The sequence below is a fragment of the Myxocyprinus asiaticus genome, chromosome 4 (genome assembly GCF_019703515.2).
Source record: "Myxocyprinus asiaticus isolate MX2 ecotype Aquarium Trade chromosome 4, UBuf_Myxa_2, whole genome shotgun sequence".
NCBI classification, from domain to species: Eukaryota; Metazoa; Chordata; class Actinopteri; order Cypriniformes; family Catostomidae; genus Myxocyprinus; species Myxocyprinus asiaticus.
In genome coordinates, this window is record NC_059347.1 from 59229813 (window position 1) to 59246097 (window position 16285).

The 16285-nt window shown below is 39.6% G+C and overlaps 1 protein-coding gene across 1 annotated transcript in view; it reads right to left on the bottom strand.

Moving 5' to 3' along the window:
• Positions 1-16285, bottom strand: part of LOC127440026 (target of rapamycin complex 2 subunit MAPKAP1-like) — a 46564-nt gene that overhangs the window by 6021 nt on the left and 24258 nt on the right. The window contains exons 7-10 of the mRNA XM_051696398.1: positions 10517-10626; positions 2897-3004; positions 2546-2686; positions 1611-1748 (exon numbers count right to left, since the gene is read on the bottom strand). Coding sequence (XP_051552358.1) covers positions 1611-1748; positions 2546-2686; positions 2897-3004; positions 10517-10626 — 497 coding nt within the window. The remainder of the gene's footprint in view (positions 1-1610; positions 1749-2545; positions 2687-2896; positions 3005-10516; positions 10627-16285) is intronic.

Below are 16285 nucleotides of genomic sequence, written 5' to 3' on the forward strand. Positions count from 1 at the left end.
ATGCTCAATGGGATTGAGATCCGGGCTCTTTGCTGGCCATGGCAGAATACTGACATTCTTGTCATGCAGGAAATCACGCACAGAACGAGCAGTATGGCTGATGGCATTGTCATGCTGGAGGGTCATGTCAGGATGAGTCTGCAGGAAGGGTACCACATGAGGGAGGAGGATGTCTCCCCTGTAACGCACAGTGTTGAGTTTGCCTGCAATGACAACAAGCTCAGTCCGGTGATGCTGTGACACACCGCCCCAGACCACGACAGACCCTCCACCTCCAAATCGATCCTGCTCCAGAATAGAGGCCTTGGTGTAAAGCTCATTCCTTCGACGATAAACGTGAGTCCAACCATCACCCCTGGTGAGACAAAACCGCGACTCGTCAGTGAAGAGCACTTTTAGCCAGTCCTGTCTGGTCCAGCGAAGGTGGGTTTGTACCCATAGGAGACGTTGTTGCCGGTGATGTATGGTAAGGACCTGCCTTCCATGGTGTTGATAAGTGTGGTTTGTTCTCTCTATACTTACTGCCCCCTGGAGAAAACAGGTGGTACTTTGGCTTGAATTGCTCCAATGGTAGGAATATTCCTTATTACAGTCCGGGTGGGGACAAGATTAATTGCGTTTTATTTTTTTAACACATAATTTTTTTGTATAATTAATCACAGCGAATTAACGTGGTAAATCGACAGCCCTAATATATACATACAGTATATATATATATATATATATATATATATATATATTAGTATACACCAATCAGCCACAACATTAAAACCACCTGCCTAATATTGTCTATGTCCCCCTCATGCCGCCAAAACATTGCCAACCTGCATTTCAGTATAGCATTCTGAGATGATATTCTTCTCACCACAATTGTACAGAGCGGTTATCTGAGTTACCGTAGACTTTGTCAGTTCGAACCAGTCTGACCATTCTCTGTTGACCTCTCTCATCAACAAGGTGTTTCCGTCCACAGAACTGCTGCTCACTGGATGTTTTTTGTTTTTGGCACCATTCGGAGTAAATTCTAGAGACTGTTGTGTGTGAAAATCCCAGGAGATCAGCAGTTACAGAAATACTCAAACCAGCCCGTCTGGCACCAACAATCATGCCATGGTCCAAATCACTGAGATCACATTTTTTCCCCATTCTGATGGTTGATGTGAACATTAACTGAAGCTCCTGACCTGTATCTGCATGATTTTATGTACTGCACTGCTGCCATATGATTGGCTGATTAGATTATTGCATGGATGATTGTTGGTTCCAGACGGGCTGGTTTGAGTATTTCTGTAACTGCTGATCTCCTGGGATTTTCACACACAACAGTCTCTAGAATTTACTCAGAATGGTGCCAAAAACAAAAAACATCCAGTGAGCAGCAGCTCTGTGGATGGAAATGTCTTGCTGATGAAAGAGGTCAACAGAGAATGACCAGACTGGTATGAACTGCCAAAGTCTACGGTAACTCAGATAACCACTCTGTACAAATGTGGTGAGAAGAATAGCGTCTCAGAATGCTATTCTGAGATGTGGGTTGGCGCCGTTTTGGTGACACGAGGTGGCTGATCGGTATATATATTTATCTATATAATAGTATGAGCAGAACTGACTTGGACTCTTCTCCTCCACCAGGTCGCAGGCACAAAGCAGGTCAGAGTCGATTGAGATCGGCTTCTGTCGAATCCAGAATTTCGTACTCGTCTTTTGATTGGTGACAGGATCGATCTCTACCTTTTCACCAGAAATTCCTGGAAGAAGGGGAAGGTTTTATTGTAAAACATATGACAGGTAAGATCTATTTTCATGTTGTCTATCAAAAGGGTTCACAAAAGAAGGAAGTCCACATTTTAAAGACTGAAGAGATGCTGAAGCTGAAATTTAAATATGAATGGGCAACCGACCCAGACCGACATTCACTCCATATGAAACATTATGAGAGAGGTTTAGAATATTTTTACAGGTCTATCTCACGAACACACACACAGCCTATCCATAATGGAAGTGACAGCTGCCCATCATTCAGATGACATTAAAAACATAAGGGTGTCAAAAAACATTCCAGCCTGTCAATCACAGTGAAATTCCAAAAGAGATTCCAGCCAGCACACAGGCTTCCTGCACCCGGAGCACTGCTGTAATTGGGATGGAACTGGGATTGTAGCAACTGTCAGCTGTGCTGGAATATTTTTTGTGTATTCATAAAAAAAGATAAAGTCTTTGATCTGAAGACCTTCGGCAAAGCTTTGTTCATGAGTAGAGTTATGCGCTTTGAAATGCAGAGAGAAACTGAGAAGACAAGTGAGAACTGGAGAGACTTACGCACAGTATTATCCTATATTATATCTATACTATACTATTTTATAATAATTTACTATTTTGGCCTTCTACACTACACTACACTTTCTCCAGCAAAAAACGTCATTATTATAGTTCGAAATCTCCTGGACTGGATGTGGATTTTGGACTGTGTATTGGCAGACGTAGAGCCAGACATTTTAATGCTGTAAAATACAGAGATTTGGAAAAAGCTTCCTCCTACAAATACCTAGCTGCACATCAGTGGTGAATCGAAGCTTATGGATCATGCTGATCTTGAAGGACTTGTAGTGGTGACTGCTCAACATGTCCTGTACCGTTGTGATGTCTATGGGCGGGTCCTCCTCCGAGCTATCCTCACCTCTAGAACCTATGGATAAGAAGTGAAAGGGAATAGAAAAATACATTTGCGTGAACGGAGTCAGACTGCATGTCTGTATCGTGGTGTATCTGTGCACTTTACATTTGATATTACTGTTGTTTTGTAAATACATCTGTCTGCTCTAACTAGAATGTTTTAAGAACATTTCACAAATGTGTTCAAAGTTCCCAAATAATGAGAAATGTCATCAGAACTTACTGTTTTCTCGGACCAAGCAGAACTCCAGCGTTCCCTGGTTCTCCAGCGTGCTGTCCAGGTCTACTGCAACGTTCGGTTCAGTTTGCTTCTCCAGACGATACATGGGACCTGAAACGTGCCCACATGACACTTAGTGTTTGCTATGAGATTCTTATGAGGTTAAATACATTAAAGGGGCTCCAATAGATCACAACAGTGCCCGCTCACTTTTTCAGCAGTCTTGGTTCCAGAAGTCTTTTCTCTCATTTATTTTTCCTTAAGGATTTTCTCATATGGACTTTGACTAGTTAATCACACAAAACCCTGGAGAGAGGATAGTTTTGATAAATGACATCAGGGTGAATCTGATGAAGAAAATCATAGTTACCATCCGATAGCTTGTGAATTTTGAGTTGACATTGTCTGATAATCTTTCCCTCCGCCAAAGCTCTCAAATCTCATTGGCACTTCTGCATAATTAAAGTTGTTGCATCGCAATCGCTTATAAAACATGCAAGACACTATTGTGTTTGGCATCACAGATGTCAAACCTGGCACTGCGCATCTTTACACACCAAATTCCTCATACAGAGCTATTATATGTAAATCCCATTTTGGGTGAACTATTCCTTAAAGTGTCTTGCTAAAAGGCACAATGATGATTCAATCGTGGGAACAAACGTAAAACCTTTCATTTACCAGCCCTCACATGTAACCACTACACCACACTGCCCAAGGCCAGAATGCTACAAGATGTCATTACACCAAAAATTCTAGTTACATCCAAAATATTTTGGTGCAAAGTTTGACTAATTTAGTACTAGAGAGGTTTGTGAAAGTCAGTCTATAAATATGGCAATGTAGGAACCATCGATTGGTTATAAAACAAACAACCAATAACATGGCTTAAACAGATCCTGATTTTTCTCGTGGGATGCAGCAGAAACAATGCCCGTAGGCAGGATCAAAACATTCTCTAGTTTTTGCCAGAAAAGAAAAAAAAAAAAAAAAAAACACTGCAGCTGACAATCTAAATAGGCGAACACTCTGGGCGATATTTACCCTTTGCAAATACCATAGTTTCCAAAATGTCACCAGAGCCTCCAAAAGCTTACGACCTCCACTGAGACACAGAAAGAAATATGTTCTCGACATCCTCCAGCACAATGCGTGATATATCAGAACACAACTGAAGCAAAACAAACTTCAGTTAGAAGTGAATCAGTGTTATGCAACACTCAGATTCTGGGTTTGAAGTGCAAGTATGGAAATAGTTAAATATATGGAAGCAGTGGAGACCGTAGCTCTTGAAATCTTTGGGAGAAAATGTGAAATCCTATAATTGCTGTGACATTGAAGAACAAGAGAGTGTGACTAAATTAGAAACATGGGATGTGACCTTTCCAACTCTGCCTACTTCCCTGCTCTCATCTCAATGAGCTACAAGCACTCAAAAGTCACAGTGATATGATCTCCAGGTATCAATAGCTCAGATATAGCTCAGCAATGACTTTTGCCAATCTCTTCAGTTACAGGATAAATCGATAGCCACTAAACAGTTAAAAAGGATTTTACTATGGTTAAGGGGACTATCAAAACCCCTTAACCATAACAAAATCACTGCAACACGCAGTCTTAGAGTGGCTGTTTTATTGCTTTTATAAAACTGCGATGAACTGCAAAAAAATGCGGTTGCTGAGGTGTTCTGTGTGGTTGCTAGGTGTCACAGAGTGTAGCCAACAGTTGCTAGGGTGTTCTGGGTGGTCGCTATATTGTAAGAGTGTAGCTATGTGGTTGCTAGGGTGGTCTGGGTGGTTGCTATATTGCCAGAGTGTAGCTATGCGGTTGCTTGGGTGTTCTGGGTGTTTTCTAGGTTGCCAGCGCCTAGCTATGCGGTTGCTAGGGTGTTCTGGGTGGTTGCTAGGTTGCCAGAGTGTAGCCAAGCTTGTGCTAGGGTGTTCTGGGTAGTTGCTATATTGCCAGAGTGTAGCTATGTGGTTGCTACGTTGTTCTGGTTGCCAGTGCCAAGCTATGCAGTTACTAGGGTTGTCTGAGTGGTTGCTAGGTTGCCAGAGAATTGCTATGGTGTTCTGGGTGGTTGCTAGGTTGACAGAGTGGTTGTTTTGGTGTTCTGGGGGGTTGCTAGGTTTCCAGTGCCAAGCTATGTGGTTGCAATGGTGTTCTGGGTGACTATCTTTTGTTTGTTAGGGTGTGCTGGGTGGTTGCTAGTATGTAGCTATGCAGTTGCTAGGGTGGTCTGAGTTGTTGCTAGGTTACCAGAGTGAAGCTATGCAGTTGCTAGGGTGGTCTGAGTAGTTGCTAGGTTGCAATCGCCTAGCTATGTGGTTGTTATGGTGTTCTGAATGGTTGCTAGGTTGCCAGAGTGTAGCTATGCAGTTGCTATGGTGTTCTGAGTGCTCTAGAATGTAGCAACACATTTGCTAGGGTGGTCTGAGTTGTTGCTGGGTTAACAGAGTGAAGCTATGGAATTGTTAGGGTGTTCTGAATGGTTGCTAGAGTGTAGCCAATCAGTTGCTAGGGTGTTCAGGGTGGTTGTTAGATTGCCAGTGTAGCCATGCGGTTGCTAAGGTTTTCCAGGTAGTTGTTAGGGTATTCTCAGTAGTTGCTAAATGGTTGGAAAAAAAAAAAGTGTCCACCCCCAAGTCTCTATGTTGGTCTCTAGAAGGTGCAAGTCTCTCCTTCAGTGTAAGTCTATGGTATATTTTTGCCCGTTTTATTGTCTGCTAGTTAAAAAATTTCGATTCAAATTGGTCTGGTTGCTTAAAAAAATGAATATCACACTTCATATATTTTACAAAGGCTTCCAACATGGCTGAACCAATCAGATTTTAGAACCGGAACTATCTGTTGTATAATGATCTTGTTAATAACTGGGGACTGAAATACACCACATGAAGCTACAAATCCATTTTTCTGCTCCAGCTGCACGTGTCTATTAAAATATCAATACAGGCACTAAATAAAACAGCTGATACTACATAAATACCTCATATGAACACAAATAATGCAACGCCTGAAACGTTTCGCATTGTATTGTCTCAGTATGTTCCTCTAAGCACATAAAGCATAACAGTCAAGGTCTTTCCTCCTAAAGCTCACATGAAGTTCACACAACGGCCCCAAACCGCAGCCGTCACCTCCTTCCAAATGTCACCAACATTTACCCTGATAAGGCACATAGGAAGCATTTAATCCTGCTTATCGCCCCCAACAGACCCACTGAGCTTTGAAAACCCTGAGCTGCTCCTAACACTCATCATATTTTACAGTGCACCCTTTATAGAGTCCAAACATATAGTGTGCAATACATGCTCAGTTTAACCATAAATAAGACAATTCGATTATAGTCTCTTTTATAGTCTCTTTTAATGATGGCGTATTTTTTTTTCTTTTTAAATAAAATAATATAAGCACAGTTTAAAACCCTGAGATGTGTTTAATAAATATTGAATAAACAGAAGATTTACTGGTTAACAAAATGTATAAAATTGCACAATAAATAACTAATAAAAACCATAGGAATGGGTATCATAGTTACAAGTAACAGGTTTTTAACAATTAACAGGCAATAACTTCACTGCATAAGTGTGCACACCCTTTTATAAATGGGTATGTGGCTGTGTTCAGATTCAACCAATCATCAAGCTCATGTGAAACAGTACACACCTGTCTTCACCTGAAGTGACTCTGATTAACTCCAAATAAATCTCAGCTGTTCTTGTAGGATTTTTCGGACATTTTCTTGGTTGCATGCTACTACAAGAGCCATGGGCCACAAAGAGCTTACAAAGCATCAACGGGATCTCATTGTTGAAAGGTATCACTCAGGTGAGGGCTACAAAAGGCATTAGATATACCATGGACACAGTGAAGACAGTCATCAACAAGTGGAGAAAGTATGGCACAACAGTGACATTATCAAGAACAGGACGTCCCTCCAAAATTGATGAGAAGACAAAGAGAAAACTGGTAAGGGAGGCTGTCAAGAGGCCTACAGAAACATTAATGAAGCTGCAGCTCTTTCTGGCAAGTACTGGTTGCTCCCTACATGTGACAATTATCTCCTGTATTCTTCATCTGTCTGGGCTATGGGGCAGGGTGGCAAGACGCAATCCTTTTCTGATGAAAAAAAAACATCCAAGACCGCAAAAACCTATATCCAGTCTCCCAAAACCATGTGGAAAAATGTGTTATGGTCTGATGAGACCAAGATTGAACTTCTTGCCCAAAACTGTAAACGGTATGTTTGGCGCAAAAATAACACAGCACATCAGCAAAAGAACACCATACCCACGGTGAAGCATGGTGGTGACAGCATCATGCTTTGGGGCTGCTTTTCTTCAGCTGGAACTGGGGCTTTAGTGAAGCTGGAGGGAATCACGAATAGCTCAAAGTACCAGTCAATTTTGGCACAGAACCTTCTGGCGTCTGCTAGAAAGCTGAAAATGAAGAGATCTTTCACCTTTCAGCATGACTATGATCCAAAGCACACATCCAACTAAAGAATGGCTTCAGCAAAAAAAAATATGAATGTTTTGGAATGGCCCAGCCAGCCAGACCTGAATACAATAGAAAATCTGTGGGGGGACCTGAAAAGGGCCGTACACAGGAGATGCCCTCGCACTCTGACAGATCTGGAAGGTTTTTGCAAAGAAGAGTGGGAAAATATTCCCAAGTCAAGATGAGCCAAGCTAAAAGACTCTTATCCAAAAAGACTGAGTGCTGTAATAAAATCAAAGGGTGCTTCAACTAAATATTAGTTCAGGGATGTGCACACTTATGCAGTTAGGTTATTCTAATTTCTTTTTTTTTTTTCTGAAATGTGTTACTTTTGTTTTCTGTGGCACTGCATAGGTTGTAATTTTTACATTAAAGGTGCAAAAATTCTGATATGATTTATCTTTGTTTAATTTTTTACATCACAAAAACCTGCTGTTTTAACAGGGGTGTATAGACTTTTTATATCCACTGTAGATATCTTCTTATAATTTATCCAGAAACTTACATTTTTTTTTTTTTCAAAAGATTTTCGAGAATTAGGACCAGAATACCATAGAGACTTGGGGTGGGCTCTTTTGACTTGGGCAAGTAAATATACACCTAACTCCTTTAGTATAGCAACGTGCTACAAACCACTCAAAACACCTTAGCAAATGCACAACAATGCCCCTGCAACCACTAGCAAAATTTTGATATTTTTAACCATTCATATTTGGTTTGGTGAGAAAAAACATAAAAGTAGGAACATCAGAAAGAAGGAAGACCAGGTGTGATGGGGTAAGCAAGAAACAGACACAGTGGGTGTGGCGTCAAGCCTCGGAGAGGTGTTTATTGGAAATATTAATAATAAACAAAATGTTCATAGAAAGGGGAAAATTGTGCACTGTCCAAATAAAGGGGAACTTGGCATCCTCGCGGTGAAAGGGGGCATTGTGTAGGATGGGGACTGTCCAGAGCAGGATCCAGGACATGGGTGGGGTCCGGCGGCCGCACGCACTCCCCTCCATGGTCCGTGGCGGCCCGGCATCCTTGTCCGGCATCTTTGGGTCTCTTTATCTCCAGCGGGTAAATAAACAATCAATACTAATCTAAATGCAGATAGGAGAGCAGTCTGCTCCACTCACAAGTCTTTCACAGTCTAATGTTTCTCTTCAGGACCAACTACCAATCACAACCATTTAGAAACAACATCCCAGACTTGAAGAGAAACAATCACCTGTGAGATGGGCTGCTGGGCTGGGACAGGGGGAATGGCTCACTGCCCACAAGGCAATTCTGTACAACTTTGCTTATTTCCAATGAAATTCACTCTAAGGGCTCTCTTGGGCTGCTGTCAAATCAATTCTTTTCTGATGAGGCTGTACATCAAGCACAAGTACTCTCAAAGCACTGGTACTAAATACGCCATTTCACTTGCCTGAGTGTGGGCGTACTTTTTAAGACCATATGAAATCGAAATTGAGTTTTGTGGCTTTTAGTCCATCTGGGCATCTGCATGTTATTGCACTCCTAAAAGCTGAAAACGTATCTTTTAGCAGAGACACCCATTTACAGTGTACAGCCTTTCTCTTCTAGGAAAACAGGCCAAAAATATTGATGACATCATCTTGCACTGAGGTGAGGGGCATATAAAATGTTTTGCCTAACAAAATGCAATCTAGAATGCAGAAAGGAATGCCAACAGATGGCATTCATAACCAAAAATAGCATCCAACACTATATGTCCTGTACACGTCAAGGACTATTTGTGAGGAAAGTAATTTTGTCAGGCACAAACAAACTTTATTAAGACAGATTATTCAGTAAACTTCTAAAGACAAAACAAAAGAGTTTTGCTGTGAAACCAGGAAGATAATGTAAAAAATAACTGTCTGTTGTCATTGCCATACAGTATACGAGAAAACATTTGAAATATTGTGACCTGACAATTTGTTATTAATTCACAATTAATAAAACACACCAGCAAATCAAAGGACTTGCATGATCTTAAAAACTGAGGTAAATCAAGGTAAATCTGAAACAGCTATAGACTAGTCTAAGTAGAAGCAATATTTCATTTGACATATTTAATTATATATACAATTTTATTAATGGATATTAGGGATACAAATACAGTCTAAATTTTCACAGCCCAAGTTTTTAGTTCACTGTAAATTTGCTTTGGAAATTAAATAAGATTTGAGGCCTATTAGTCTTTTAAATAACGTCAACAAAATAATTTCCTTAATTAACAAATTAAAGGATTTGCATGATCGTAAAAATGGGGAGAATTCAAAGTAAATCTGACACAGCCATTGCAGTCTGGTATACTAAGTTTAGCCAAACATACCAGAGGACATATATATAAGTCTTAAAGGTACAGCAGAAAACAACAACAGCCCATTTAATTCTAAGAGTCAGAGAGTGTCAAATATCATGTAAGACTTAATTATGACTAACTTTACCAGTGGACAGGGACAAAAATAAATGTCACAAACACATAGAATATGGTCTCTTTAAACCAATGGTCCTAGCCCCTAGCACCCTTACTGAAACAAACGTCTCTCACTGTAGGTTTTGGCCTCAGTGTGTGGTAAATTGAAGAGTTATGAAGCTCTAGTGACTCTCCACGCTCCATCATTTCCATTGCGTTTCATCCATTTTCGCTCTAATATGCTTTCATTCCCGCACCACTGCCTTCCATTCTTTACGTGCTGGTCTCCATTTCAGAGTCTGTCTGTGGCTCAATCTCTCTCTTCACCCCTCTTGTTTCGCCCGCTGCCCCGGCTCATCGCGGCCGTCTAAGGACCGATTCATTACCAGCGACTTTTTGTATTTAAGTGTCTGGCCTTATCAGATACTGCCCCATTCAGCTATCAATTGGCACATTGCCACGGTTATCATCCAAATCACAGCAGATGGCTTCACTTACTTTCACAGATGGAGACTACACACATACAAATTCCATTTTGACTGACAATTTAAAGGTGCCAATTTTGTAATTACGTTTTTTATGACCATATTCATCCTCTCTCTAATCCTTAGAAAACAACTACTGTACCTTTAAGACTTTCATATGTAAATAATAAAAAAATCCATCTTTTCACATTAAATAAAAAATGAATTGTGGAGATGTCCCACCTGACCCTTTCTGGGAACCCTTCCTCTTTTTAAGAGCTTTCTGCAGGATTTCCTTCATGGTCACTTTTAGGCTGTCCACTGGGATCAGGGAGAAACCATGAGCTGCGTTTCTGTAGGGTGAGAGAAGCAAAATTCAGTCATGTTGAATAAATCTTGAACGTGTGTTAGTTGCAACCTCCTATCATACGCAGCATCAACACCTCAAACTCTTAATGTAAGTTTGGGCTTTGCAACATATCATATTCAACTATATAAATGCTTAAAGCTTAAGTGTGTCATTTTTTCTAAGTTAAAATATTTTCACCTATCCCAGCTGTATATGCAAAGACAACTTTGTATGTAAAGAAGGGGGGACTGTTTAGGAAACAATTGTTTTTTTGCAATTCCGTATGTTGATGCTTTTAGCTAAGAAATTGCACACTTCAGCTTTAAGACATTCAACTTTAAGGGTTAGAATGAATTTGATGTGAATTGATTTTTCCCCAACAAAGCCTGAGGAAACTGGAGAAAAACAGTAAATAAGCACTTTACTGAATCGCCAAAAAACAAAACAAGAAAATTAATTTGTGTTAGTTAATATAACATTGTCATTTTATTAAAGTATTATATTTTGGGACCATTGCATCAAAGGTTTACATCCGTTTACAATGTCATCCCAACATAATATAAAAGGTACAGTGCTGTGAAAAAGTATTTGCCCCCGTCCTGATTTCTTCTGCTTTTGTGTGTATCTCATACTAAACAGTTTCAAAAATTCAAACACAATCTAACATAAAAAGGCAATCTGAAACACAAAATACAGTTTTTAAATGATAATGTTATTTATTGAAGCAAAAAAGTTATCCAATACCAACTGGGCCTGTGTGAAAAAGGCCTTCTCATCCAACATCAGTGTCTGACCTCACAAATGCGCTTCTGGAAGAATGGTCAAAAATTCCCATAAACACACTCCTAAACCTTGTGGAAAGCCTTCCCAGAAGAGTTGAAGCTGTTATAGCTGCAAAGGGTGGGCCGACATCATATTAAACCCTATGGATTAAGAATAGGATGTCACTTAAGTTCATATGCGTCTAAAGGCAGATGAGCGAATACTTTTGGCAATATAGTGTACATCAGTCTGGGAAGGGTTACAAAGATATTTCAAAGGCTCTGGGACTCCAAAAAACCACAGTGAGAGCCATTATCTCCAAATGGAGAAAACTTGGCACAGTAGTGAACCTTCCCAGAAGTGGCCGACCTTCCAAAATTCCTCCAAGAGCACAGTGACAACTCATCCAGGAAGTCACAAAAAAGACAAGGACAACATCCAAGGAACTGCAGGCCTGATCCTCAAACCTTTTGGGAGAATGTTCTGTGGACTGATGAGTAGAAAGTGGAAATGTTTGGAAGACGGGGTCCCGTTACATCTGGCATAAATCAAACACAGAATACCACAAAAAGAACATCATACCTAGAGTGAAGCATGGTGGTGGTAGTGTGATGGTGTGAGGATGCTTTGCTGCTTCAGGGCGACTCGCAATAATTGAGGGAAACATGAATTCTGCTCTCTACCAGAAAATCCTAAAGGAGAACGTCCGGTCATCAGTCCGTGAGTTGAAGCTCAAGTGCAACTGGATTATGCAGCAAGACAATGATCCAAAGTATAGGAGTAAGTCCACCTCTGAATGAGTCAAAAGAAACTAAATTAAAGTTTTGGAGTGGCCTAGTCAAAGTCCTGACTTGAGCCCGATTGAGATGCTGTGGCAGGACCTTAAACGGGCAGTTCATGCTCGAAAACCCTCCAATGTGGCTGAACTAAAGCAGTTCTGCAAAGAAGAGTGAGCCAGAATTCCACCACGGCGTTGTGAAAGACTGATCTCCAGTTATCAGAAGCGTTTGGTTACAGTTGTTGCTGCTAAAGCTGGCACAACCAGCTATTAAGTTTAAGGAGATAGTTCATTTTTCACATGGGTGATATAGGTGTTGGATAAATTTTTTGCAATAAAATATATATATAATATATATGTATTTTATGTTTACTCAGGTTGCTTTTGTTTTATGTTATATCTCATTTGAAGTTCTAAAAGACTTTAGTGAGAAAACACAAAAACAGAAGAAATCAGGATGGGGGAAAATACTTTTTCCCAGCATTGTATAGTACTTATAAATAAGATTAAAATACCATGGCAGGGGTGCTCACACTTCTACGGAATGAGATCTACTTTTTCATAATGTTATTATAGCAACATAGTCGGTAGTGAAATTTCACGATTCTCTATACCTATTTTGATACTAAATTTATCCAGCCAAGAGCAGTTAGTTGATTTGTTTTCTTTTTATTGTTGTTTGATTAATATTAATGACATACTTAGCAGCAGCAGGTCTGTTAGGTCAGATTTATACTTCAAGTCTGACATTTTGATACAAATCCGCTTTTTTGTCCCATTGTTAATGTTTACATGAAACATTACTGACTGTATTTGCATTACCAACTCACCAAGACGAAAATTTTTGGCAGAATTTTTTTTAAGTGTATTTGTCCATTTAGGCACGTATTCACATTCCCACGAGTGCTCTCAGAACACACACGCATTTAAAGCACACACACACACATAGGCCACCTGTCGGTCAAACAGCACGTGGATACAGAGGCGAGGAAATAAAAGTCAATAATTTAATGTTTTTGTTATTTGTATCTTTTCTCTCTCAGTTCTCTTTCCCTTTTGACCTGTTATCGAGATCGACCAGTGATTCTCTTATTGAGCACCCCTGCTCTATGCAACAAAGCCCTGAATCTCTGTTACAATAAATATTTAACTACACGTCATATCCAGTCAATCATTTTACTGATTTAAGTCTCATTAACTACACAAATTTGCAATTTTAACATTGCTGTTATAAAAATAAAAAAAAACTCATAATACAGCAACGAGCTTTGGCTAATTTCGAGGTGACAATATGATAATAACATGGCGTTCAGTGATTGAGTGAGTCATCTGAGCTGAACAAGATCGATACTGACCAATCACTCCTGTTTTCGATTCAGTCCGATTTGCCAAACGGCTCAATTGGTTAACTAAAAAGAATCACAACAATCAAGTGTTTCATTCACGAATTGGACAGAATGTGCACTGTATGTCTCTTTGTACACACCGCAAAACAGTACAAATATTCATTTGTCCTTATACATTTATGCTGATTAAAAATAAAAAGGTGCATGGATATGCATTAACTAGACCTATGTTTTCACATTTAGCAGTGTTGTTCCTGAAAACTTGGTGTCAAGAAAGAAAATCTTGCACACAAAAAGACTGTATTGTACTCAGTACTCAAGTGGGTGACTTGCTTTTTCAGAGCATTTCTTCAACACAACAGAGCCGAGGGGCATTCCACGAATCAACCCTTGAGCTCATGGGTGCATCACAGCAGTGGACACCACTGCATCAACAACAGAAAAACAACCCAAGGCCAAAAACTGCAGAGCACACACTCTTGAGTTCTGGACAGAGGACTGGCTTGTCCACTTCCATTTAGTAGTCGTGACACGTGTGCCTCTGGCCAGTGCTTCTGACAGTCTTCATGTCAGGCCTGAGAGGGGCCGAGGGACCAGCAGGAGAGGTCGAAGACCCAATGGCCCTCTGCGGGCCGAGCACAGGCTCAGTTCTCACCCAGGGATCCTGCAGTGCCACATCAGTGCCCTGTCTCGTGAAGGGAATATGTAGCTAACCCACAGCGCTCAGAATATCAGCCAACAGCTAAGAGCTGATGAGTAAATGGCAAATTAACAGACAAAAACTGGTAACACGCTCTGGAAAGTGCAAAACAGCTGGGTCAATGTTCTACAAGAATGTTTTTCTAAGTTCAAGGTTCACACACTTTTGACCATTGAATTTCCATGACTTTTCCAGTCGATTGTGATTACTGGAGAATCATTTAAAAACAAAATTTAAAGGATTTACATTCAGACCGATTTACAAATGGATCATTAAACCAATTTGTGAAACATTAAAAAGATTTGTGTTCATTAAAAAGAACCAACTCGTTGGCAAATCGTACATCGCTTTTGCTTGTGAGAAAGTTTTGCTCTTCACATTTGATGACCACTTTTATAAATCTGTAAATCAAATAAAGTATACTATTTGAGATGGAAAAATAAGCTCTGATATTATCTGCCTTCAATATTAGCTTAGACTAATATTGATAATGACAAAAATCTAAATACATGCTGCTACCGATATACTGTGTATGCCTAAATGGCATGTTACTGCTTTCCTCAGGATTTCTTGGCTACAAACACCTATGTTTTATATTTTTATGAACATTTGAAAAACATCAACTTTTCCTTCAATCAAAACCCTAAAGATATTTTTAGTAAGAGGAAATATCAGACAACTTGATTAAAGGGATAGTTCACCCAAAAATGAAAATTCTCTCATCATTTACTCACCCTCATGCCATCCCAGATGTGTACGACTTTCTTTCTTCTGCAGAACACAAATTAAGATTTTTAGAAGAATATCTCATCTCTGTAGGTCCATACAATGCAAGTGAATGGTGGCCAGAACTTTGAAGGTCTAAAAATCACATAAAGGGAGCATAAAAGTAACCCATACGACTCCAGTTGTTAAATCCATGTCTTCAGAATCAGAATGAGCTTTTTTGCCAAGTGTTCTCACGTACACAAGGAATATTTTTTGGTGATAGCAGAAATAAGTGCACAGACACAGAATATAAAACAAGGTAAGATAATAAATGGACATACAAATAATAGGACATATAACATAGAATGGCGTATGTACATGTGCAAGTGGTAATATATGTGCAAGGTTGGGGTATGTACAGTTATTAAATAGGAGTGAATTTACATATGTAAATGAGATATTTCTTTACATTATTGCACTATGGGGGAGTATATCATCAGAAGCTAAATGATAGTGTGGGTGAGAAAGAGTATTTAACAATAACAATATTTAAGTCCTTTTTTACTATAAAGCTCCACTTTCATTTTCACATTCTTCTTTTGTTTTTTGGCGAGTCACATTCTTTGTGCATATCGCCACCTAATGGTCGGGACTGGTCAAAGGTGGAGATTTATAGTAAAAAAAAGACAAATATTGATCTGTTTCTCAACTACACCTATCATATCACTTCTGAAGACATGGATTAAACCATTGGAGTCTTATGGATTACGTTTATGCTGCCTTTATGTGCTTTTTGGACCTTCTAAGACAGGTCACCATGAATTGTGGGGACCAATAGAGTTGAGATATTCTTCTAAAAATCTTCATTTGTGTTCTGCAGAAGAAAGAAAGTCATACACACCTGGGATGGCATGAGAGTGAGAGTATTTCAAGTTTATTTTCACAGTTTTTATTGTTGATTTTTTTTTAGTTTGGTAACTTTTGTAAAGTCTGAGGATTTCTATTCAATTTTATGCAGCCTTTATGTGCTTTTTGGAGCTTCAAAGATTTGGCCACCATTCACTTGCATTGTATGGACCTACAGAGCTGAGATATTTTTCTAAAAATCTTCATTTGTGCTCTGCAGAAGAAAGAAAATCATACACATCTGAGATGGCATGAGGGGAAGTAAATCATGAGAGAATTTTTATTTTTGGGTGAACTATCCCTTTAAGTACAAAAATAAATCACGTGAAAAAAAGTGTAATGGACACAAACAGTAAGATCTTGGGTACAACAAAAAGCAGAACCTACAAAACAACCCAAATCAAGGTTCCGGTGGAGACACATTTCCCTATTACGAGCCAGGGCTGGTTGCCAACCCAAATCC